General features: G+C 41.1%; 1 protein-coding gene and 2 pseudogenes across 3 annotated transcripts; 2 read left to right on the forward strand and 1 right to left on the reverse strand.

The window, feature by feature from the left end:
- The first annotated feature begins 2570 nt into the window (after window positions 1–2570).
- On the forward strand, window positions 2571–22591 carry LOC147368632 (heterogeneous nuclear ribonucleoproteins A2/B1-like). Of its 2 annotated transcripts, XM_086409532.1 has the most exons (3): window positions 2571–3360; window positions 4393–4446; window positions 22442–22560. In XM_086409532.1, the coding sequence occupies exons 1-2, from the start codon at window positions 2721–2723 to the stop codon at window positions 4434–4436; spliced, it is 684 nt and encodes a 227-aa protein (XP_086265658.1). In that variant the 5' UTR covers window positions 2571–2720; the 3' UTR covers window positions 4437–4446; window positions 22442–22560. The 2 variants fall into 2 exon arrangements, with proteins under 2 accessions (XP_086265658.1, XP_086265659.1); XM_086409533.1 differs by lacking the exon at window positions 4393–4446 and having other exon boundaries at window positions 22442–22591.
- On the reverse strand, window positions 19684–19813 carry LOC147368633 (U4 spliceosomal RNA; annotated as a pseudogene).
- LOC147368634 (vomeronasal type-2 receptor 116-like) lies at window positions 22580–25940 on the forward strand (annotated as a pseudogene). The gene is made up of 2 exons (XR_015168490.1): window positions 22580–22589; window positions 23481–25940. The product of XR_015168490.1 is annotated as a vomeronasal type-2 receptor 116-like (transcript).
- The last annotated feature ends 821 nt before the right edge of the window (window positions 25941–26761 follow it).

Raw genomic sequence — 26761 nt, forward strand, 5'->3', positions numbered from 1 at the left:
TGGAATTGAAAGTGTTCTAAGATATTATTAGCATTTGGAAAAGGTGCTAAAAAAAATTATCTGTATTAGACTATTAAGTGAAGGATTTATAGTGTAATCACTAGTGTAACTAGACACTGATGTGTGTATGATTGTGACTGACAAGTTTCCAGACAAAAAGTGGATTAATAAACGTGTTAAACCCTAGTCTAGGGAGGTAAAGGGAGTAGAGAGACTAATTACGCCAAAGGATCAGAAAAGAGTAAGGTGATTGAAATCATCAAACATTAATCAGGAATTAGTTGAAGGGTAAAAGTACAAAATACTAACGTTTTAAAAGAATGGCTGTGTGATATAGACATTACAGACCTGTCAACTAACATTTTGGAGCAAAATACCTCGGTTCGATCCCTGGGTTGAGAAGATCCCATGGGAAAGACATGGCAGTTCACTCTAGTATTCTCGTCTGGAAAATCCCATGAACAGGGGAGTTTGGCAGGCTATAGTCCAGGGGTTCACAAAGAGTCACAGACAGGACTTAGAGAATAAACAACCTCAACAATTAATGATAAACATTCAAAAGGTCTCTATTTTCCCTTTTTGCTATTATAACATCAGTTTCTAGAAATCTTTGTATATAGATAGAAATTTCTATTCCTATTTTTGTTGACTGTATCCATAGTGGGAGAAAAACGAAAGATGAACTTGTTGATAGGAACTGCAAATACCACTCCATACATAGATGTATTACATTTTTTAAACATTTTTTTCTTTTTTGGCTGTGCTGGGTTTTCCCTGCTCTATGTGGGCTTTCTCTAATTGCAGTGAACTGGGGCTTCTATTGGAGAAGGCAATGGCACCCCACTCCAGTACTCTTGCCTGGAAAATCCCATGGACGGAGGAGCCTGGTAGGCTGAAGACCATGGGGTCGCGAAGAGTCGGACATGGCTGAGCGACTTCACTTTCACTTTTCACTTTCATGCATTGGAGAAGAAATGGCAACCCACTCCAGTGTTCTTGCCTGGAGAATCCCAGGGACGGGGGAGCCTGGTGGGCCGCCGTCTATGGGGTCGCACAGAGTCGGACATGACTGAAGCGACTTAGCAGCAGCAGCAGCAGGGGCTTCTATTGTTGCAGACCACAGGCTCTAGAGTGTGGGCTCAGTAGTTGAGCTGGCACACTGGCTTAGTTGCTTCACAGCATGCGGAATCTTCCCAGACTGGGATCGAATCTGTGTCCCTTGCTTTAGCAGGCAGATTCTCATCCATGGTGCCAACAACGAAATCCCATTTTTTTTCACCTAGGGTAGTTTCTGACAGTGTTAACAGCCTCCTATTTTTGCATTTGTGTATAAAGACTGAAGAATCTCTTAAATCCCTTTGATCTGAGATAGGGTGTGTCTTTGAAAAATCCACTGATTGGGTTACCCACTCCCTCCATAAAAGGGGAATCTGAGGCAGAAAGTCACTGCTTTCTCTGGCAAGCTATAGGCGGTCTGCATCTCAGGATCGGGTCACAGGACAGCTCTCGAATCAGGGGGAACCAGCATCAGCCCCTTTCACAGATCAGCCTGTTCTGGTAAGTGGGGCATCCGTATTGATGGGAACAGTGTCCACTTGCATCTTTTCTTGGTGAAATTTCCTAGAGTTAGCTCTTACAAGAAAAAGATATGTTATTGAAAGGTATATCCTAAGTGTTAATGTTACCAAATATTCAAAGTTTTGTATAGTTTTGCATTTGAAACTTTCTTGGAATAACAGGACAGATAAAAAAAAAAAAATCGACATCACCAAGAAATGGAAGCAATACTTGGCTCTGCTTTGTTTAAATTGTTGTCCTCTGTGGAAAATTCTTTACCCACGCTGTGGTTGAGTCCCTTTCTTTCTTTCTTTCTCTCTCTCTCTTTTTTTTTTTGCAATTAAGTTTTCTGCTCAAGTATGTCTTCAGTTAGGCTTTCCCCTGGAGTAGGAAATGGCAACTCACTCCAGTATTCTTGCCTGGAGAACTCCATGGACAGAGGAGCCTGGCGGGCTATGGCCCATCTACAGGGTTGAAAAGAGTTGGACACAACTTAGTGACTAAACCACCACACCACCAATCTTTTCATCGTCAGTAATTTTAATTTCTTCCTCCCTTTATCCTTTCCGGCTTCACTTTCCCCATGTGTGTGTATGTTAGTCACTCAGTTGTGTTTAACTCTTTGTGACCCCATGGACTACAGTCTGCCAGGCTCCTCTGAATACTGGAGTGGGTAACCATTCCCTTCTCAAGGGTATCTTCCCACCCAGGGATGGAATGTGGGTCTCCCGCACTGCAGGCATATTCTTTACCATTGAAGCCACCAGGCAAGCCCCTGTAAGGGCAAAGCAAAAGGTAAATAGCTCAGCATAAAACCTTAAAGTCCATATTAGTCATCTATTCACTGAATATACCATTTGTGAGAAAAACTGTAAAATTAATAGATAATAATGCAGATAGAATTAAAAATGGGAAGAAATCAACATAGAGAAGATAATATGCATCAGGAAAGGTCACTCTGTTAAATAATGTTTTGCAGAAAAATTGAAAGTTGCTCAAGACTGATAAAAGGGCGGCAGAGGCTCCAGAGGCAGTAATAGCATCCCCGAGGCCAGGACGTGGAGGTTCTCCTGGAGGCTCTGTTTCCGGAGCAGCGGGAGCTGGGACCGGTCAGGTTCCTGTTAGTCGCTGAGATCTCCCTCATCCTCCTCAGCTTCAGAAAAATGGCTCAAGCGACCAAGCGCGCGGAGAAGGAAACATCAACATCTGATCCGTCGGAGAGGAATAAGAGAGATAATGAAAAATTCCGCAAACTCTTTGTTGGTGGCTTGAGCTCTGAAACCACAGAAGAAACTCTATGGAACTACTACCGGCAGTGGGGATATCTTACAGACTGTGTGGTCATAAGAGACCCCGCCAGCCAGACATCAAGAAGATTTGCTTTTGTCACGTTTTCCTCCATGGCTGAGGTGGATGCTGCCATGGCGGCCAGACCTCATTCCATCGATGGGAAAAGGGTTGCCCCCAAACGCGCTGTCCCAAGAGAGGACTATGGAATACCAGGGGCTCTTGTCACTGTGAAGAAGCTGTTTGTTTGTAAAATTGGAGAAGATACGGAGAAGCATCATCTTAGAGATTACTTTGGGAAATATGGAAAAATCAATGCCATTGAGATCATTAGTGATAGGGAGTCTGGAAGGAAAAGAGGCTTTGGGTTTGTGACTTTTGATGACCACGATCCCGTGGATAAGCTTGTATTGCAGAAATACCATACCATCAATGGTCATCATGCAGAAGTAAGAAAGGCCCTGTCTAGACCAGAAATGCAGAAACTCCAGCATTCTAGAATAGGAAGGGGAGGAGGTAAGGCTGATTTCCTATACTTGCATGGTGGTGGTGGAAATTTTGGAGCTGGACGAGGAAGGGACTTTAGAGAAGCATCTGATGGAAGTGGAAGCAGTGGTGAATCTGGGGATGGTGACCATGGGTATGGAGGAGGACCAGGAGGTGGTAGTTTGAGGGTTAGTCCTGGTTATGGAGAAGGACGAGGAGGTTGTGATGGAGAAGGACCTGGACATGGCTACCAGGATAGGGGTTGCAGAGCTGGTTATATCAACTACGGAGGAAGGAACGATGGAAATCAGAATTGCAATAATTTGGGAAATTATAAGCAGAAACCTTCAAAGTACGAGTTACTGAAGAGTGGGAAACTGAGTGGTAGGAGGAATATGGGAAGACCATATGGTGGAGCAAACTATTGTCCAGGAGGCCATGGAGGAAGTGGAGGTTATGGAGAGACAGCAATGTTGAGCTTGTTATTTGGCAGGGGCTTGACTGTATAAATCAGGGAGAATGAGAGCCCCGAGGTAACAGAACAGCTTCAGGCTATGGAAATAATGATGTCAAGGAAACTCTCATTTCAGTCATGCATAAATATTTGGTGATATGGTCCAAGGCATGAGAGCATGTGCAGAAAGCCATTTTGTGAGTTGATTTAATTATGTAAAAAAAATTACCGTCCTTGGAGGAAAAAATCATATAAAAAATGATTTTGAGACGTAATTCTTTCTTTTTGAAATGTCTTTCCAGTGGCCACTGTTCAAGAGTGTAGAAGCATCTCTTTCTTTGATAATGTTAAATTTTAAAATTTTGAGTGACATGTGAAAATCCTTTTTCAAGATTTTTCCCAACATTTTTAAAACTGCTAGCTAGAATCACCATGTAATAAGAACTAACATCAGTCTTCTAAAAAAATTTAGGTCATGTGTAAAGAAGCTATTGTACATTGAAGATTTAATAAAATAATTTAAAAGCTGAAATGGTAGTGGTTTGTACATACCTATGCATAAAATATAAAATCACTCTTTTTAAATATACTCATCTTTTGATATTTAGGTCATTTTCCCATGTCTGGACTATTGGAAATGATCCTGCAATGATCATGTGAAGGTAGATGATTATTTAGGATACTGGCTTCATTTTTTTCCTGATACATACCCAGAAGTGGAATTGCTGGTTCCTGCTGCTGCTGCTGCTACTAAGTCACTTCAGTCATGTCTGACTCTGTGTGACCCCACAGACGGCAGCCCACCAGGCTCCCCCGTCCCTGGGATTCTCTAGGCAAGAACACTGGAGTGGGTTGCCATTTCCTTCTCCAATGCAAGAAAGTGAAAGTGAAGTCCCTCAGTCGTGTCCGACCCTCAGCGACCCCATGGACTGCAGCCTACCAGGCTCCTCCATCCATGGGATTTTCCAGGCAAGAGTACTGGAGTGGGATGCCATTGCCTTCCTACAGCAGTTCTAATTTTAATTTTTTGATGAACCTCCGTACTGTTTTTTTTTTTTTTTTTTTTTTAATAGCTGCACCGATTGACGTTCTCACCAAGAGTGCAGAAAAGTTTCCCTTTGGTATGTCTGACACAGCCACCATGAGTTCTGTGCAGGGACATCAATCATAGACATAGGAGGGCAGAGCCCTCAGTGTCAGGATGGACTTGTCTCCCCCACACCTCCCTCTCTGCTCCCAAGCCCTGAAGTTTGAGAGTCACAGACTATGATGCAATCACAGAGGGAAGGGGAAAAACATGTTCATGGTCATTGCTTTTCACCAGGACTGAGGCAGGCAGGTGCAGAGCCCCAGGACAGGAGCCTCCCCAGAGCTCCTCCATGGAACTAACATGAAGCAGTAAAAAGAAGGGGAAGGCAGGCTGCTCGCGTCACGGGGACACCGGTGAGGTCTCTCCTCACCTGCTCTCTGATTCTAAGTGTGCCCTGGTCTGGCACACCAGTCTGGCACACGCCCTGCAAGTTTTCCACAAGCTGAGAGACAGAGGGGTTGTGGGCATAGGCTGGGCTGACGTGAGGGGCATTTTCCTTTTTGAGAGCAGAGCAGGGATCAGATGCCTATCCCTCTTCTCATGAGCTGAGCCTAGATACCGGGCTTGGTCTCTCGGTTGGGCATCTCCTGCAACGTCATTCTCTCCGATTTATCTTTTCTTGCTCCTGCAGTCTTTCCACACTGTATGTGGGATACAGTTTGAAGTTTAGGCAGATTGCCTGAAGCACAGAGTGTATAAAGATGGAGATGTGGTGGTGGGTTCCCCCCCCATCCATACATTAAAACTACAAGCAGGTGTATTCCAGATCTCCTTCCTGAGAAGGCCAAAGCAACTGATAATACCTTATGAGTAAGTTCTTGTTTGCATTTGCATATATGTGTGTTTCATCTCCTTGAAAACGATCTGAGATGTGCACAGAAGTGGCAGAGATGTAGACCAAAGAATTCTGAATATTCTATCCTTCTATGTCCTTCTATTATCTGAAAAATTTTCCCTCTTCACTCCTTTCAAGAGAGGAGAGAATTATGCATCTTTCCTTCTCTATTCACCAGCAGGATTTGCAAGCTCTGTTCCTGGAGGTCTTAAAATTAGTGAGACTGCTGAATCCTAGCCCCTCCTGCTGCTAGAACCCTTAGACTGAGGCACATAATCCCTTTGAAACACTGGTCCCCTGGCCTGAGGCCACTCTTAGAGAAAGTGGCTAAGCCTGAATGTTGACTGCTGACAAAGGTATTGCTGAAATGTGCCTCCATGGAGAGACCCGAAGTGACCTGGATTTTCCACCCTAAAAAAATGAGTCCCATCAAATATTAATTCACCCACACCAAGAGTGAGGTATTCAGCCCAATATTCTGGAAGCAAAAGAAAAAAAGTAGATACTATGTCAGAAGACAGTAAAGCCCTTCATTTTTATCTATATCATTAGTTTCTCTGGGGAAAATGATAAATTCTGCCCTAAAACATGGACTTTAACTGTGGCATGAATGTCTCTAGTTGAGTTTCTGTAGCAGAGCTTAACAATGGGTTTGCATCAAGCAGTCTGTTTTCTGTTCATGTTTTGCTGGTTCATAGAGTTTCTAATGGATCTGCAATGTTTATCAACATGCCCATGTCCTCAGAAGTGGAAGATGTAGTTAGAACTTGTGCACCTTGTTTCCTTATTAGTTATGTCTGGAATTTTTTCAACACTAATTCTGTTGGCAGCTGCCCTTCTACTGGAGAGTTGCTGATTTGAGGGGAGAATGTCAATCCTGTTTCTAGTCTTCTGTTTGAGGACCTCTGCCAAATCTTTGTCCCTTCCAGCTGTCTCATTTCACGTTTCTTTTTCTCATGATTTGCTTCTGCTTCTTTTACCAAAATATGAAATGGAGTGTTTGATGGAAATATTTCAGGTGCGCACATTTTCTAGTTTGGTGGAAGCTACTAATTATTTGACCTCTATCAGGGTCAGTTACACTAACTCAACCAGAGATACGCATGCCACACAATTAGATAAAGTCCATGTTTTAGGGCTTCCCTTGTGGCTCAGATGGTAAAGAATCTGCCTGCAATGTGGGAGACCTGGGTTTGATCTCTGGATTGGGAAGATTCCCTGGAGAAGAGAATGGCTACCCACTTCAACATTCTGGCCTGGAGAATTCCATGGACTGTATAGCCCATGGGGTTGCAAGAGTCAGACACGACTGAGGGACTTTCACCATGGGGGAGTGTCTCTACTTACTAATTATTTGTATTAGAATGCATGCTGGAAAAATTGTCCTAGTTTAGAGTGTAATATAGTGAAATATCCAGAGGAGACTTAACAAAACATGAAAACCATAAAACTGTAAAAATCTAAACATTTCCTAGGAGTGTACTTAATGTCACAAAGTATCGACATAATTACCATAACAGAATCCAACGCTTTCATCTATAGTTGTGTATATGCCGTTATCCAAATGTTCATTGAAATGATTGTTGTAACAAAGAGAAATGAGGTCTCCCTGATATTCTACAGACCCTGGAAAATGAACTATTTTTAGATATAACTATTCCTGTGAAATCTGCAAACAATTTAAAATGTGAGAACACTGATGATAATTATAAACTCAAAATAAGTTACATGGTTTAGAAGTGAATTAATGCAGGCTTTTGTGAATCTACAAATCCATTTCAGAATATATTTAGAAATTTCTGTCCTCAAACACAAGAAGCAAATACATATTGTCAAGTTGTTGATTAAATCAAATCAAATAATCAGATCAAATAAAGTATCTATTTTTTAATAGCTTTTAATATAAATTTAAAAGAAACATGCTGGGATCTTGGTATCCAAACTCTATTTTTCCAACATGTGGAATTCTTAATGAAGAGTAAAAAGATAGAGCTGAATTTTGTTATAAAGCTTCATGATGTTTTAATTTAAGCAGGTACCATTTGTTACTTTCCTTCCCAAAAGAGACCTATTAAACAACACCCCACTTTCTTCACACAGGTTACTAGTACCAGAAGGAGCCATATGAACCTTATGCTAAAAAAATCATAACTGTTTTTTTTTTCACCTACCTAGTGGCTCTCTAATGGACTAATCTAAGACTTCCTTTATTTTTCATGTCTTTTGAAATTTCCTAGGGCTGACTTACTCCACTCTGTATAATAGGCTCCAGTTTCATCCATCTCATTAGAACTGATTCAAATGCATTCTTTTTAATGGCTGAGTAATATTCCATTGTGTATATGTACCACAGGTTTCCTATCCACTTGTCTGCCGATGGACATCTAGATTGCTTCCATGTCCTGGCTATTGTAAACAGTGCTACCATGAACATTGGGGTACACGTGTCTCTTTCAATTCTGGTTTCCTCGGTGTATATACCCAGCAGTGGGATTGCTGGGTTGTATGGCAGTTCTATTTCGTTTTTTAAGGAATCTCCACACTGTTCTTCATAGTGGCTGTACTAGTTTGCATTCCCACCAACAGTGTAACGGGTTTCCCTTTTCCCTGCACCCTCTCCAGCATTTATTGTTTGTAGACTTTTTGATAGCAGCCATTCTGACCAGTGTGAGATGGTACCTCATTGTGCTTTTAATTTGCATTTCTCTGATAATGAGTGATGTTGAGCATCTTTTCGTGTGTTTGTTAGCCACCTTATGTCTTCTTTGGAGAAATGTCTGCTTAGTTTTTTGGTCCATTTTTTGATTGGGTCACTTATTTTTCTGGAATTGAGCTGCATGAGTTATTTGTATATTTTGGAGATTGATTCTTTGTCAGTTGCTTCATTTGCTATTATTTTCTCCCATTCTGAAGGCTGTCTTTTCACCTTGCCTATAGTTTCCTTTGTTGTGCAAAAGCTTTTAAGTTTAATTAGGTCCCATTTGTTTATTTTTGCTTTTATTTCCACTACTCTGGGAGGTGGGTCATAGAGGATCCTGCTGTGATTTATGTCAGAGAGTGTTTTGCCTATGTTTTCCACTAGGAGTTTTATAGTTTCTGGTCTTACATTTGGATCTTTAATCCATTTTGAGTTTATTTTTGTGTATGGTGTTAGAAAGTGTTCTAGTTTCATTCTTTTACAAGTGGTTGACCAGTTTTCCCAGCACCACTTGTTAAAGAGATTGTCTTTTTTCCATCGTATATTCTTGCCTCCTTTGTCAAAGATAAGGTGTCCGTGGGTGCATGGGTTTATCTCTGGGATTTCTATTTTGTTCCATTGATCTATATTTCTGTCTTTGTGCCAGTACCATACTGTCTTGACGACTGTGGCTTTGTAGTAGAACCTGAAGTCAGGCAGGTTGATTCCTCCAATTCCATTCTTCTTTCTCAAGATTGCTTTGGCTCTTTGAGGTTTTTTGTATTTCCATACAAATTGTGAAATTATTTGTTCTAGTTCTGTGAAAAATACCATTGGTAGCTTGATAGGGATTGCATTGAATCTATAGATTGCTTTGGGTAGTATATTCATTTTCACTATATTGATTTTTCCAATCCATGAACATGGTATATTTCTCCATCTATTTGTGTCATCTTTTATTTCTTTCATCAGTGTTTTCTACATATAGGTCTTTAGTTTCTTTAGGTAGATTTATTCCTAAGTATTTTATTCTTTTCATCACAATGGTGAATGGAATTATTTCCTTAATTTCTCTTTCTGTTTTCTCATTGTTAGTGTGTAGGAATGCAAGGGATTTGTGTGTGTTGATTTTATATGCTGCAACGTTAATATATTCATTGATTAGCTCTAGTAATTTTCTGGTGGTGTCTTTTGGGTTTTCTATTAAGAGGATCATGTCATCTGTAAACAGTGAGAGTTTTCCTTCTTCTTTTCCAATCTGGATTCCTTTTATTTCTTTTTCTTCTCTGATTGCTGCGGCTAAAATTTCCGAAACTATGTTGAATAGTAGTGGTGACAGTGGGCACCCTTGTCTTGTTTCTCACTTTAGGGGAAATGCTTTCAATTTTTCACCATTGAGGATAATGTTTGCTGTGGGTTTATCATATATGGCTTATATTATGTTGAGGTATGTTCCTTTTATGCCTGCTTTCTGGAGGGTTTTTATCATAAACGGATGTTGAATTTTGTCAAAGGCTTTCTTTGCATCTATTGAGATAATCATATAGTTTTTATCTTTCAATTTGTTAATGTGGTGTATCACATTGATTGATTTGCAAATATTGAAGAATCCTTGCATCCCTGGGATAAAGTTCTCTTGGTCATGATATATGATCTTTTTAATATGTTGTTGGATTCTGTTTGCTAGAATTTTTTAAAGAATTTTTGCATCTATGTTCATCAGTGATTTTGGCCTGTAGTTTTCTTTTTTTGTGTGTGGCATCTTTGTCTGGTTTTGGTATTAGGGTGATTGTGGCCTCATAGAATGAGTTTGGCAGTTTACCTTCCTCTGCAATTTTCTGGAAAACTTTGAGTAGGATAGGTGTTAGCTCTTCTCTAAATTTTTGGTAGAATTCAGCTGTGAAGCCATCTGGTCCTGGGCTTTTGTTTGTTGGAAGATTTCTGATTACAGTTTTGATTTCTGTGCTTGTGATGAGTCTGTTAAGGTTTTCTATGTCTTCCTAGTTCAGTTTTGGAAGGTTATACTTTTCTAAAAATTTGTTCATTTCTTCCAAGTTGTCCATTTTATTGGCATATAGTTTCTTATAGTAGTCTCTTATGATCCTTTGTATTTCTGTGTTGTCTGTTGTGATTTCTCCATTTTCATTTCTAATTTTGTTGATTTGATTCTTCTCTCTTTTTTTCTTGATGAGTCTGCCTAATGGTTTGTCTATTTTATTTATCTTCTCAAAGAACCAGCTTTTAGCTTTGTTGATTTTTGCTATGGTCTCTTTAGGTGTAAAGTTAGGTTATTTACTTGATTTTTCTCTTGTTGCTTGAGGTAAGCATGTATTGCTATGAACCTTCCCCTTGGCACTGCTTTTACTGAATCCCACAGGTTTTGGGGTGTCGTGTTTTCATTTTCATTCGTTTCTTTGTATATTTTGATTTCTTCTTTGATTTCTTCTGTGATTTGTTGGTTATTCAGAAGCATGTGGTTTAGCCTCCATATGTTTGCATTAATAGTTTTTTCCTGTAGTTGACATTTAATCTTACCACATTGTGATCAGCAAAGATACTTGGAATGACTTCATTTTTTTTTGAATTTACCAAGGCTAGATTTATGGCCCAGAATGTAAGCTATCCTGGAGAAGGTTCCGTGTGCACTTGAGAAAAAGGTGAAATTCGTTGTTTTAGGGTGAAATGTCCTATAAATATCAATTAGGTCTAACTGGTCCATTGTATCATTTAAAGTTTGTGTTTCTTTGTTAATTTTCCGTTTAGTTGATCTATCCATAGGTGTGACTGGGGTATTAAAGTCTCCTACTATTATTGTGTTACTGTTAATTTCCCCTTTCATACCTGTTAGCATTTGCCTCAGAGAAGGCAATGGCACCCCACTCCAGTACTCTTGCCTGGAAAATCCCATGGACAAAAGAGCTTGGTAGGCTGCAGTCCATGGGGTCGCTAGAGTCGGACACGACTGAGCGACTTTACTTTCACTTTTCACTTTCATGCACTGGAGAAGGAAATGGCAACCCACTCCAGTGTTCTTCCTTGGAGAATCCCAGGGACGGGGAAGCCTGGTGGGCTGCCATCTCTGCAGTCGCACAGAGTCGGACACGACTGAAGTGACTTAGCAGCAGCAGCAGCAGCATTTGCCTTACATGTTGTGGTGCTCCTATGTTTAGTTCAGTTCAGTCACTCAGTCATGTCCAACTCTTTGCGACCCCGTGGACTGCAGCACGCCAGGCTTCCCTGTCCATCACCAACTCCTGGAGTTTACCCAAACTCATGTCCATCGAGTCGGTGATGCCATCCAACCATCTCATCCTTTGTTGTCCCCTTCTCCTCCCACCTTCAGTCTTTCCCAGCATCAGGTCTTTTCCAATAAGTCAGTTCTTTGTGTCAGGTAGCCCAAGTACTGGAGTTTCAGCTTCAACATCACTTCTTCCAGTGAACACCCAGGACTGATCTCCTTTAGGGTGGACTGTTTGGATCTCCTTGCAGTCCAATGGACTCTCAAGAGTCTTCTCCAACACCACAGTTCAAAAGCATCAATTCTTTGGCACTCAGCTTTCTTTACAGTCTAACTCTCACATCCATACATGACTACTGGAAAAACCATACCCTTGATTAGACAGACCTTTGTTGACAAAGTAATGTCTCTGCTTTTTAATATGCTGTCTAAGTTGGTCATAACTTTCCTTCCAAGGAGTAAGCATCTTTTAATTTCATGGCTGCAATCACCATCTGCAGTGATTTTCAGTTCAGTTCAGTTCAGTCACTCAGTCATGTCTGACTCTTTGCGACCCCATGAATCGCAGCACACCAGGCCTCCCTGTGCATCACCAACTCCCGGAATTCACTCAGACTCACATCCATCGAGTCAGTGATGCCATCCAGCCATCTCATCCTCTGTTGTCCCCTTCTCCTCCTGCCCCCAATCCCTCCCAGCATCAGAGTCTTTTCCAATGAGTCAACTCTTCGCATGAGGTGGCCAAAGTACTGGAGTTTCAGCTTCAGCATCATTCCCTCCAAAGAAATCCCAGGGCTGATCTCTGCCCCCCAAATAAAGTCAGCCACTGTTTCCACTGTTTCCCCATCTATCTGCCATGAAGTGATGGACCAGATGCCATGATCTTAGTTTTCTGAATGTTGAGCTTTAAGCCAACTTTTTCACTCTCCTCTTTCACTTTCCTCAAGAAGCTCTTTAGTTCTTCTTCACTTTCTGCCATAAGGCTGGTGTCATCTGCTTATCTGAGGTTATTGATATTTCTCCGAGCAATCTGGATTCCAGCTGGTGCTTCATCCAGCCAAGCATTTCTCATGATGTACTCTGCATAGAAGTTAAATAAGCAGGGTGACAATATACAGCCTTGACATACTCCTTTTCCTATTTGGAACCAGTCTGTTGTTCCATGTCCAGTACTAAGTGTTGCTTCCTGACCTGCATATAGGTTTCTCAAGAGGCAGGTCAGGTGGTCTGCTTTCCCATCTCTTTCATAACTTTCCACAGTTTATTGTGATCCACACAGTCAAAGGTTTTGGCATAGTCAATAAGCCAGAAATATATGTTTTTCTGGAACTCTCTTGCTTTTTTGATGATCCAGTGGATGTTGGCAATTTGGTCTCTGATTCTTCTGCCTTTTCTAAATCCAGCTTGAACATCTGGAACTTCACAGTTCACGTATTGCTGAAGCCTGGCTTGGAGAATTTTGAGCATTACTTTGCTAGCGGGTGAAATGAGTGCAATTGTGCGGTAGTTTGAGCATTCTTTGGCATTGCCTTTCTTTGGGATTGGAATGAAAACGGACCTTTTCCAGTCCTGTGGCCACTGCTGAGTTTTCCAAATTTGCTGGCATATTGAGTGCAGCACTTTCACAGCATCATCTTTTAGGATTTGAAATAGCTCAACTGGAATTCCATCATCTCCACCAGCTTTGTTCATAGTGATGCTTTCTAAGGCCCACTTGACTTCACATTCCAGGATGTCTGGCTCTAGTTGAGTGATCATACCATCATGATTATCTGGGTCGTGAAGATCTTTTTTGTACAGTTTTTCTGTGTATTCTTGCCACCTCTTCTTAATATCTTCTGCTTCTGTTAGGTCCATACCTTTTCTGTCCTTTATTAAGCCCATCTTTGCATGAATTGTTCCTTTGGTACCTCTAATTTTCTTGAAGAGATCTCTAGTCTTTCACATTCTCTCCCATTCCCATTTCCTCTACTTCTTTGCGTTGATCACTGAGGAAGGCTTTCTTATCTCTCCTTGCTATTCTTTGGAACTCTCCATTCAAATGGGTATATCTTTTCTTTTCTTCTTTGCTTTTCACTTCTCTTCTTTTCACAGCTATTTGTAAATCCTCCTCAGATAGCCATTTTTCTTTCTTTGCATTTCTTTTTCTTGGGGATGGTCTTGCTCCCTGTCCCCTGTACGGATGAACCTCCATCCATAGTTCATCAAGCACTCTGTCTATCAGATCTAGTCCCTTAAATCTATCTCTCACTTCCACTGTATAATCATAAGGGATTTGATTTAGGTCATTTGATTTAGACCTGAATGGTCTATTGGTTTTCCCTACTTTCTTCAATTTAAGTCTGAATTTGGCAAGTGCATATATATTTATAATTGTTATATCTTCTTCTTGGATTTATCCTTTGATCATTATGTAGTGTCCTTCTTTGTCTCTTTTCATGGCCTTTATTTCAAAGTCTATTTTATCTGATGTGCGTATTGCTACTCCTGCTTTATTTTGGGTGAAATATCTTTTTCCAGCCCTTCGTTTTCAGTCTGTATGTGTCCCTTGGTTTGCTGTGGGTCTTTTGTACACAGCATATATAGGGGTCTTGTTTTTGTATCCATTCAGCCAGTCTTTGTCTTTTGGCTGGGAGCATTCAGTCCATTTACATTTAAGGTAATTGTTGATTTTGGGTTAGAGTTTATAAACCTTTTCTGTGTTTCCTGTCTAGAGAAGATCCTATAGCATTTGTTGAAGAGCTGGTTTGGTGGTGCTGAGTTCTCTCAGCTTTTGCTTGTTTGTAAAACTTTTGATTTCTCCTTCATATTTGAATGATATCCTTATGGGTACAGTAATCTGGGTTGTAGTTTTTTCTCTTTCATCACTTTAATTATGTCCTGCCATTCCCTTCTGGCATGAAGAGTTTCTATTGAAAGATCAGCTGTTATCCTTATGGGAATCCCCTTGTGTGTTATTTGTTGCCTTTCCCTTGCTGCTTTTAATATTTGCTCTTTTGTGTTTGATCTTCGTTAATTTGATTAGTATATCTTGAGGTGTTTCACCTTGGGTTTATCTTGTTTGGGACTCTCTGGGTTTCTTGGATTTGGATGGGTATTTACTTCCCTATTTTAGGGAAGTTTTCAACTATTATCTCAAGTATTTTCTCATGGCCTTTCTTTTTGTCTTCTTCTGGGACTGCTATGATTCGAATGTTGGGGTGTTTGACATTATCCCAGAGGTCTCTGAGCTTGTCCTCATTTCTTTTAATTATTTTTGCCTCTTTGCTCCATTTATTTCCACCATTCTGTCTTCCACGTCACTTATCCTATCTTCTGCCTCAGTTATTCTACTGTTGGTTCCCTCCAGAGTGCTTTTGATCTCAGTTATTGCATTATTCATGATCGATTAGCCCTTTTTTTTTCTTCTAGGTCCTTGTTAAAAATTTCTTGCATCTTCTCAATCCTTGTCTCCAGACCATTTATCTGTAACTGCATTTTGTTTCCAAGATTTTGTATCATCTTTACTTTTTAATATTTGTTCTTTGTGTTTGATCTTCATTAATTTGATTAATATGTCTTCGAGTGTTTCACCTTGGGTTTATCCTGTTTTGGACTCTCTAGATTTCTTGGACTTGAGTGGCTATTTCCTTCCCCATTTTAGGGAAGTTTTCAACTATTATCTCCTCAAGTATTTTCTCATGGCCTTTCTTTTTGTCTTCTTCTTCTGGGACTCCTATGATTCAAATGTTGGGGCGTTTGACATTGTCCCAGAGGTCTCTGAGGTTGTCCTCATTTCTTTTAATTCTTTTTCTTTTTTGCTCTTTGCTTCATTTATTTCCACCATTCTGTCTTCCACCTCACTTAATCTATCTTCTGCCTTAGTTATTCTACTGTTTGATCTCAGTTATTGCATTATTCATTATCGATTGACCCTTTTAAAATTCTTCTAGGTCCTTGTCTAACATTTCTTGCATCTTCTCAATCCTTGTCTCTAATCTACTTATCTGTAACTCCATTTTGTTTTCTGATTTTGGATCATCTTTACTATCATTATTCTGAATTCTTTTTCAGGTAGACTCCCTATCTCCTCCTCTTTTGTTTGGTTTGGTGGGCATTTATCATGTTCCTTTACCTGCTGAATATTTCTCTGCCTTTTCATCTTGTTTAGATTGCTCTGTTTGGGGTGGCCTTTCTGTATGCTGGAAGTCTGTGGTTTCTCTTTATTGTGGAGGTTGCTCTCTGTGGGTGGGGTTGGACTAGTGGCTTGTCAAGGTTTCCTGGTTAGGGAAGTTTGCATCAGTGTTCCGGTGGGTGGAGCTGGATCTCTTCTCTCTGGAGTGCAATGAAGTGTCCAGTAGTGAGTTTTGAGGTGTCTGTGGGTTTGGTGTGACTTTGGGCAGCCTGTATTTTAATGCTCAGGGCTATGTTCCTGTGTTGCTGGAGAATTAGCTTGGTATGTCTTGCTCTGCAACTTGTTAGCTCTTGGGTGGAGTTTGGTTTCAGTGTAGGTATGGAGGCTTTGGATGAGCTCTTGTTGATTAATGTTCCCTGGAGTCAGGAGTTTTCTGGTATTCTCAAGTTTTGGATTTAAGTCTCCTGCCTCTGGCTTTCAGTCTTATTCTTACAGTAGCCTCAGGGCTTCTCCATCCATACAGCACTGATGACAAAACATCTAGGTTAATGGTGAAAAGATTCTCCACAGTGAGGGACACCCAGAGAGGTTCACAGAGTTACATGGAGAACAGAAGAGGGAGGAGGGTGATAGAGGTGACCAAGAGGAGAAAGGGGGAAATCAAAAGGGGAGAGACCAGTGTGGCTAGTAATCAATTCCCTATGTGCTCTCCACAGTCTGGAACACCCAGAGAGGTTCACAGAGTTATATAGAGAAGAGAAGAGGGAGGAAGGAGATAGAGGTGACCAGGAGGAGAAGAGGGGCAGTCAAAAGGGGAGAGACCAATCTAGCCAATAAGAAGTTCCCTAAGTAACAGACTGGTTCCAAATAGGAAAAGGAGTTCGTCAAGGCTGTATATTGTCACCCTGTTTATTTAACTTACATGCAGAGTACATCATGAGAAACTCTGGACTGGAAGAAACACAAACTGGAATCAAGATTGCCAGGAGAAATATCAATAACCTCAGATATGCAGATGACACCACCCTTATGGCAGAAAGTGAAGAGGAACTCAAAAGCCTCTTGATGAAAGTGAAAGAGGAGAGTTAAAAAGTTGGCTTAAAGCTCAACATTCAGAAAACGAAGATCATGGCATCCGGTCCCACCACTTCATGGGAAATAGATGGGGAAACAGTGGAAACAGTGTCAGACTTTATTTTTCTGGGCTCCAAAATCACTGCAGATGGTGACTGCAGCCATGAAATTAAAAGACCCTTACTCCTTGGAAGGAAAGTTATGACCAACCTAGATAGCATGTTCAAAAGCAGAGACATTACTTTGCCAACAAAGGTTCATCTAGTCAAGGCTATAGTTTTTCCTGTGGTCATGTATGGATGTGAGAGTTGGACTGTGAAGAAGGCTGAGTGCTGAAGAATTGATGCTTTTGAACTGTGGTGTTGGAGAAGATTCTTGAGAGTCCCTTGGACTGCAAGGAGATCCAACCAGTCCATTCTGAAGGAGATCAGCCCTGGGATTTCTTTGGAAGGAATGATGCTAAAGCTGAAACTCCAGTATTTTGGCCACCTCATGCGAAGAGTTGACTCTGGAAAAGACTCTGATGCTGGGAGGGGTTGGGGGCAGGAGGAGAAGGGGACAACAGAGGATGAGATGGCTGGATGGCACCACTGACTCGATGGACGTGAGTCTGAGTGAACTCCGGGAGTTGGTGATGGACAGGGAGGCCTGGAGTGCTGCGATTCATGGGGTCGCAAAGAGTCAGACACGACTGAGCGACTGATCTGATCTGAAGTGTTCTCCACAGCCCGGCACACCCAGAGAAATTCACAAAGTTAAGTAGAGAAGAGAAGGGGGAGGGAGGAGATAGAGGTGACCTGGGGGAGAAAAGGGAGAGTCAAAAGGTGAAATAGCAATCAAGGCAGTAATCACACCCCTAAGTAAAAATGGGTACTGAAGGTTAGATTCTTAAAGGTACAAAATTGACAACAAATATCAAAAAGCAAAGATTAAAAATCTAGAGTAGAGGTTGCTAACGCTAAGTATGATCCCATTGCCATTTACTTTGTTGTTTTGGGTTCGAGTTTATACACCTTTTCTGTGTTTCCTGTCTAGAGAAGATCCTATAGCATTTGTTGAAGAGCTGGTTTGGTGGTGCTGAATTCTCTCAGCTTTTGCTTGTCTGTAAAGCTTTTGATTTCTCTTTCATATTTGAATGAGATCCTTGCTGGGGTGTAATAATCTGGGTTGTAGGTTTTTCTCTTTCATCACTTTAAGTATGTCCTGCCATTCCCTTCTGGCCTGAAGAGTTTGTACTGAAAGATCAGCTGTTATCCTTATGGGGATCCCCTTGTGTGTTATTTGTTGCCTTTCCCTTGCTGCTTTTAATATTTGCTCTTTTGTGTTTGATCTTCGTTAATTTGATTAGTATATCTTGAGGTGTTTCACCTTGGGTTTATCCTGTTTTGGACTCTCTAGATTTCTTGGACTTGAGTGGCTATTTCCTTCCCCATTTTAGGGAAGTTTTCAACTATTATCTCCTCAAGTATTTTCTCATGGCCTTTCTTTTTGTCTTCTTCTTCTGGGACTCCTATGATTCAAATGTTGGGGCGTTTGACATTGTCCCAGAGGTCTCTGAGGTTGTCCTCATTTCTTTTAATTCTTTTTCTTTTTTGCTCTTTGCTTCATTTATTTCCACCATTCTGTCTTCCACCTCACTTAATCTATCTTCTGCCTTAGTTATTCTACTGTTTGATCTCAGTTATTGCATTATTCATTATCGATTGACCCTTTTAAAATTCTTCTAGGTCCTTGTCTAACATTTCTTGCATCTTCTCAATCCTTGTCTCTAATCTACTTATCTGTAACTCCATTTTGTTTTCTGATTTTGGATCATCTTTACTATCATTATTCTGAATTCTTTTTCAGGTAGACTCCCTATCTCCTCCTCTTTTGTTTGGTTTGGTGGGCATTTATCATGTTCCTTTACCTGATGAATATTTCTCTGTCTTTTCATCTTGTTTAGATTGCTCTGTTTGGGGTGGCCTTTCTGTATGCTGGAAGTCTGTGATTCCTCTTTATTGTGGAGGTTGCTCTCTGTGGGTGGGGTTGGACTAGTGGCTTGTCAAGGTTTCCTGGTTAGGGAAGTTTGCATCAGTGTTCCGGTGGGTGGAGCTGGATCTCTTCTCTCTGGAGTGCAATGAAGTGTCCAGTAGTGAGTTTTGAGGTGTCTGTGGGTTTGGTGTGACTTTGGGCAGCCTGTATTTTAATGCTCAGGGCTATGTTCCTGTGTTGCTGGAGAATTAGCATGGTATGTCTTGCTCTGCAACTTGTTGGCTCTTGGGTGGAGCTTGGTTTCAGTGTAGGTATGGAGGCTTTGGATGAGCTCTTGTTGATTAATGTTCCCTGGAGTCAGGAGTTTTCTGGTATTCTCAAGTTTTGGATTTAAGTCTCCTGCCTCTGGCTTTCAGTCTTATTCTTACAGTAGCCTCAAGACTTCTCCATCCATACAGCACCGATGATAAAACATCTAGGTTAATGGTGAAAAGATTCTCCACAGTGAGGGACACCCAGAGAGGTTCACAGAGTTACATGGAGAACAGAAGAGGGAGGAGGGAGATAGAGGTGACCAGGAGGAGAATAGGGGAAATCAAAAGCGGGGAGAGCATTCTAGCCAGTAATCAATTCCTTATTTGCTCTCCGCAGTCTGGAACAGTCAGAGAGGTTCATGGAGTTACACAGAGAAGAGAAGAGGGAGGAAAGAGATAGAGGTGATGAGGAGGAGAAGAGGGGGAGTCAAAAGGAGAGAGACAGATGTAGCCAGTAATCAGTTCCCTAAGTGTTCTCCACAGCCCAGAACACTGAAAGAGATTCACAGATTTGGGTAGAGAAGAGAAGTGGGAGGGAGGAGATAGAGGTGACCTGCGGGAGAAAAAGGAGAGTCAAAAGGGAGAGAGAGCAATCAAGGCAGTAATCACACCCCTAAGTAAAAATGGGTACTGAAGATTAGATTCTTTTCAATTAGCAATAATCGCAGCTTGGATAAACCTCATTGGCTACGATACTGCCACTGTGCAAAGCTGAAGATTAGAATCTTAAAGTTACAAAACTGATAACAAAAAGCAAAAAAACAAAGATTAAAAATCTAGAGTAGAGGTTAGACTCTCAAAAATACAATATGAAAGAGACAAAACAAAAATCACAAAAATTATAATATATATGTGAAATTTGCTTTAAAAATAGGGTCTTTTTTTTGCAAGGTAATAGTAGGTTATAAAAATGAAAATTAAAAGAGTAATAAATAACTTAAAAATAAAAAAATTTTAATTTAAAGATGAAAATTGTAAAATATATCTAGGAATTTCTCTGGAGCTGTTGAGGGCAGTGTGGGGTCAGTTCAGTTCCAGATAGTACCTTGTTCCAGCTTATACTTCTTTTCAAGGTCTATAGACCCCTTCCAATGTAATCAGTGCTAACTACAGGGTTTTAATCTGTTGCACCTGTCACTTCCAGAGCACCTCCCTCTTCTTTGTTTATTTTGGCTTCCTCTATTTGCAAGTCTCTTCAGTGTCTAATTTCCACCCCGACACAAGGGGGCGAAGGTGGTCACTTATTTAGGCTAACTTGTTCAGTTGTGTTGTGGGGAGGGAGGAACACCGCAAACAAATATCACTGGCATTTGTGGGGATTGCTTGCAGTGTCTGGGCCGCACTGGGTTTGCTGCCGCTCACGGCGTGTGTGCTTTCCTAGTCTACACTGCTCAGGCTCCAGGTTGCTCTGCAGGGGAACTCTCTAAAGTGGGACCTGGGTTGTGTGCACTTCCCAGGTCTAAGCTACTCAGGTTCAGGTGCTTGGGTACTCCACAAAGGCACAGACTTAGTTGGGCCTGCACTTTGTCCCCTTCCCAGGTCCAAGCAGCTCAGGCGACCAGGTGCTTGGTGAGCGCATTCTCCCAGCTGGTTGGTGCATCTTATCACCTCCTGGGTCCCAGCCCCTCAGTTTCCTGGGTGTACCGCAAGAGTGCCATCTCAGATGTGTCTCTTCTGGGGAGCTGATCTCTGACTGCGACCCTTCTGGCAGATGTCAACCGTCCAGGATCCCAGGAAGACTTGGTTAGCAACTGAGGGCCTGCTCACAGTTTGGTGGAGGATGCCTTCTCTGGGGCCGAGATTGCCCCTTACCTTCCGGCTCTGGCTGTTGCCTGCCTGCCTCTCTGCCTCCGGCGTGGGGATGGACCAGTCCACAACCCGCTAGCTCTCCTCTGGTATTTGCTCAGTCCTTTGTTCTGTGAGCAGGCCCGGCAGTGCCTTTGGTTAGAGCTTTCCGCGGGAAAGTTCTCTTTTTTTTTCTCTCTGCCTATCCCATAGTTTGGGTTGCTATCTCACGTTAGCTCCCTCAGATTGTCCTCAGGACATTCAGGCTTGGTCCTTACCCTAAGCATGCAGCCCACGACTCCCTGTTTAGCCCCTGCTCACTGCTGGCCGACACAAGCATACGCTACTTCTCCACTGGGAGTTGCAGTTAGGCGCGTAATCTGTGGGTTTTGGGTTTTTCCCTCCCGGTTATATTGCCCTCTGAGGTTCCAAAACTCCCCACAGACCTGCTGGTGACAGGGTTTCCTGGTGTTTGGAAACTTCTCCTCCTTCACGACTCCCTTCCTGGCATGGGTCTCTGTCCCTAACTCTTTTGTCTCTCTCTCTTTTTATCTATTTTGTCCTACCTGCTTTTGAAGGGAAAAGCTGCCTTTCTGGGTGCCTGGTGTCCTCCAGCGTTCAGAAGTTGTTGTGTGGAATTTGCTCAGTGTTCAAATGATCTTTCGATGAATTTGTGGGGGAGAACATGGTCTCCCCGTCCTATTCCTCCACCGTCTTAGGACCACCCCCCTTCACTCCCTTCTTATGTTTAGATAAACACCAGTAGATTATGAATGTTAACTATTTCTTTGTAGATTCCATTTACACTTTCCTATGGTTATATGCACATTACTGGATTGCCAAACTTCATTTTAATTCATATTTCAAAGCACTGACTACTATTTTCACAAAATTTCCCACATTTGAAAACTTCAGGCTAATTTTAAGGTGGTTCTCTATGTGTTAACATTTTGCACACAAAAGTATTTTGAATTGTTTTTACAAATCTGTGCCATTCCTGTCAGGAGCCATGAATTGTGTTAATCACAACCTGCAGTTCATAACACTCTCTCACAGTTGGTGTCTTCACAGTCTACATTTTATTGTTTATGAAGCCACTTTTCATAGTGTGTCTGCTTTCCACATTGTTAGGTTCTTTGACCTAAAACCTACATCCTCTATGTGGCCAATAGGAGAGCATAGAAAATAGTTTTCTGCACATAAAACTTCAGTGTTATGATCACAGGGATAGTTGCACTGAGAAGATGTTTGGACTAGGTGGTTTAACAAGAGAAAGTCAAGCTGTGTTGCCAGGAATATATGAAACAAAAACCTTGAAATACTTTGGTAAAATTTGGGTGGTCTCCATAAATATTTCAGAAGAAAGAATGTGGAAACATCTCTTAGTATCTCATGCTTAGATTTCTGGAGAAGGTGACAAGGCTGGGATTGGGGAGGGGACCTAGTGATGTCACAGAAGAGGAAACATCCTTCGTTCTGAGAGAAATAGAGACATCCTCTGACAGCAGCTAACCATGTGCCAAATTTGACCAAAGACTCTCTCTCTTTCCTTCCAGACACTGATATATGTGTGTAGCCAGAGTTACATTCCAGGATTCAGAAAAACCCCACAGGAAGGACAACCTGTTTGCTGCTTCCACTTGTGCGTTGTGTCAAGAGATATGTTTCCAACCACACAGGTTAAATATTTCATAATGGTCTACAGTAACTCCACCTCCTACCTATTTCCATGGAAAGAATACTGAGCACTTTGGGAAAGGAGTCACTAGGCATTAGTTTCTCAATTCATGTATTTATGCATTTTTTGACGTCTTCATTTTTATTGCACTCAAATATATATCACATTAAAATTTATCATTTTAATTATTTTTGAGTACAATTCAAGGACATTAATAAATTTCTATTGCTGTACCACCTTTTCCACTGTTCTTCCACAGAACTTGTAACCTCTAACTTCATCAGTTACCATGAAACAGTTACTCTCAATTCCTTCATAAACATCATTCTACTTTCTGTGTCTATGAATCTGACTCTTCTAAGTACTTTCATAAATAAAAGCATATTCCTCCCTTGGCATGTGGCTTCTTTCAAAAGGATAAGACTTTCAAGGTTCATGCATGTTGTAGCATATGGCAGATAAATTCATTTCTTTTTAAGGCAGGACATTCTTGCATTGTGTGTATGTACCTCATTTTGTTTAATCATTTCTCTCTCAGTGGGCATCAGGGTTGTTTCCACTTTTTGGCTATTGTAAGTAATGCTGGTAAGATATTATCCAATTCACTGCCTTCAACTTTAGGGAGTATACACCTAGATGGGAATTGCTCACTCTAACAGTAATTCTGTGTTAAATTTTTAAGAACTGCCAGACTGTTTCTCACAGCAGCTGCACCATTTTACATTCCCATCAAGAAGGTACAAAAGTTCCATTTTAACTTTCTCAGCAACACTTTCTAATTTAATATGTCTGAATATTTCATCAGAGAAGATCAATATGCACACTGCACAAGATGGTATATTTTTATTTCCTACATATTTAAGTGTTTTACAAATAAAAATTGGGATAATGAAATGGTGAGTCTGCTCTCTCTCTAGATGCAGAGCAGTGTGCCCCATGCCCAGACTGAGAGTATCCAAACAGGGAAAGAAATCACTGCCTCCCCAGGGTTGTGACCTTCCTGGCGTTCGAGGGTTCTCTGGGGATGTCACTGGCCTGCACAGCTCTGTGCTTCTGTGTTCTCACGGCTATAGTTTTCTGGGTCTTTTTGAAGCACCGAGACACCCCCATAGTCAAGGCCAATAACCGGGCTCTCAGCCATGTCCTGCTCATCTCCCTCCTCCTGTACTTCCTCCGCTCCTTACTCTTCATCAATCATCCCCACACAGCCACCTGCATCCTCCAACAGATCACATTTGGAGCTGTGTTCACTGTGGCTGTGGCCACTGTTTTAGCCAAAACCCTGGCTGTGATCCTGGCATTCAAGGCCAGGAAACCAGGAAGAACCATGAGATGATTGTTGGTCACAGGAGCTACGAACTATGTCTTTCCCATGTGCTCCTTGATCCAGGTGATCATCTGTGGTGTCTGGCTGGGAACCTCTCCCCCTTTCCTTGAGATAGACGCTCACTCTGAGCCCAAAGAGCTCTTCATCTTGTGCAACAAGGGCTCAGTCACTGCCTTCTACCATGTCCTGGGCTACCTGGGCTCCTTAGCCCTGGGGACCTTCTCCTTGGCTTTCCTGGGCAGAAACCTGCCTGATGCCTTCAGTGAAGCCAAGTTCCCGACCTTCTGCATGGTGGTGTTTCTCAGCATCTGGGTCACCCTTCTCCCCGTCTACCACAGCACCAAGGGCAAGGTCATGGCAGCCGTGGAGACCTTCTCCATCTTGGCCTCCAGTGCTGGGCTCCTAGGCTGTATCTGTATCCCAAAGTGCTACATTATCCTCCTAGGACCTGTGATGAATTATCTGAAAGATTTAAAGAATCAAATAGACTCCAAAAGAAATTGGCATGCAGATTTTATTTCATAATAAGTCTCTGTTACATTTGCTTTGAATAATATACCACTCAGAGAGATGACATTATTCATTCAGATATTAGAAACAATCAAAACTACTTCACCTCTATTCAGCCAGGGATTCTCTCTCTTTTTTTTAAGTCTCTGTGTACAACTACACTCAGCCATTAAGAGTTACAAATAATTGTTCTATTTCAGATTAATGACTCTTCAAAGCTTCTGCTACTAAGTCTAGCCGGGTCCTCCATCATTTAGTATATAGCATCTTTTTTGTTTGTGCTTTGTCACTCAGTCATGTCCAACTCTTTGCAACCCACCAAACCCACCAAGCTCCTCTGTCATTGGGGATTCTCCCCACAAGAATACTGGAGTGGGTTGCCATGCCCTCCTCCAGGGTATCTTCCCAAACCAGGGATTGAACCCAGGTCTCCCGCATGGCCTGTGGATTCTTTACTGTTTGAACCTCCAGTATACAGTAAGCACATCCTTTTTGTTTTGGCCATTCTTGTATCCAAAAGGTTCATTTTATATGGAAAAGCATTTCAGACTACCCTTTATTGTATTTTGTCTGTTTGGTTTCATCAACTGATGGTGGAAATATACATATTAGCAGAAAATATTGAAAAGTATACATGCTTTTCATATGTGTTAATGGAATTCTCTTAGAGATTTTAATTTAAATTTAAATTTTAATCTAAAATGTATTTTAAAAGATTTTTTTTCTGAATACAGAAATTAAAGTTAAAAATAATTGTAATATACTTTCTTCATTCTTTCAGATCATAATTTTGCCACTTAAAAATGGAAACTTAGTGAACTCCCAATTTCCAAATAAAATGGGCTTTTTCTGGAACCTCTGCATCAATATTCTGTTTGTTCAGTTTTTCCTCCAATAATGAACTTTTGAGAAATATTTTGGTATATTACTTTTTCCCCATAACCTTTCTAATGTTTTATCCCTCAATAAAAATTCCAGTTTTACTTTGACAAAATTCCTTTTCTTGTGAATTTGAGAATCAATATCACTAACTTCTAGAAATTATACTCTGTTTCCAACTTTATTATACCGAATCACTTCCTTTGGATGAAAATAAGCTCATTAAAATTTTTAAAAGACAAATTATTGCATTTATTTTATAAATTTTTAAACTTTTTATTTTGTATTGGGTATATCTGATTTAAAGTGTTTTGATCATTGATAAAGATGGTATTCTCTATTTAATCAGGGATTTTATTTCCTCTCAATGCTTTAGTTTTTCTTTTTCTCTACTATATTTGTTTTAAAAGTCATTGATTTGTCATTTTTCATTATTACCTTCATTCCAATCACAGAGTTTATTTAGATTTTCTCTCTTGTATTTCTTGAGAAAGAATCTCAGATTATTGTTTTCAGACATTTCTTGTACATTGTTGTAGTTGTTTAGCCACTAAGTTGTGTCCAACTCTTTGCAACTCCATGGACTGTAGCCCACCAGGCTCCTCTGTCCATGGGATTTCCCAGGCAAGAATACTGGAGTGGTTTGCCATTTTCTTCTCCAGTCAGTCTTCCTGACTCAGGGATCGAACCTGAGTCTTCTACATTGGCAGGAAGATTCTTTACCACTGAGCCACCAGGGAAGGTTTTTGTAAGCATGGTGGGCTGCCGTCTATGGGGTCGCACAGAGTTGGACACGACTGAAGTGACTTAGCAGCAGCAGCAGCATTGCAATAAATTTCCCTCTCAGCACCTTTTTATGTGCATTCCAGAAATTTTGACATAATGCATTTTCATATTCATTACTTTTTATCCATTTTAAAATTTCCATTAAGTTTTCTATTTTTGTTGTTGTTGTTGTTGTTCAGTCCTAAGCTATGTCTGACTCTTTACAACCACATGGACTGCAGCATGCCAGGCTTCCTTGTCCTTCACTATCTCCTGCAGTTTGCTTAAATTCATGTCCATTGAGTCAGTGATGGCATTCAACCATCTCGTCATCTGCTGCCCTCTTCTCTTTTGCTCTCAATCTTTCCCAGCATCAGGGTCTTTTCCAATGAGTTGGCTCTCCCCATTAAGTGGCCAAAGTATTGGATCCCCAGCTTCAGCGTTGGTCCTTCCAGTGAATATTCAGGGTTGATTTCCTTTAAGATTGACTAGTTGAATCTCTTTGCAATCCAAAGGACTCTCAAGAGTCTTCTCTAGCTCCACAATTCTAAAGCATCAATTCTTTGGTGCTCATCCTTCTTTACGGTCCAACTGTCATATCCATCCATATATGATTACTGGAAAAACCATAGCTTTGAGTATACAGGCCTTTGTCAGCAAAATGATGCCTCTGATTTTTAATATGCTGTCTAGGTTTGCCATAACTTTTCTTCCAAG

This window comes from Bos grunniens, chromosome 7 (assembly GCF_055505025.1).
Source record: "Bos grunniens cultivar Pamir isolate PY7600 chromosome 7, Bosgru_T2T1.0, whole genome shotgun sequence".
Lineage (NCBI taxonomy): Eukaryota > Metazoa > Chordata > Mammalia > Artiodactyla > Bovidae > Bos > Bos grunniens.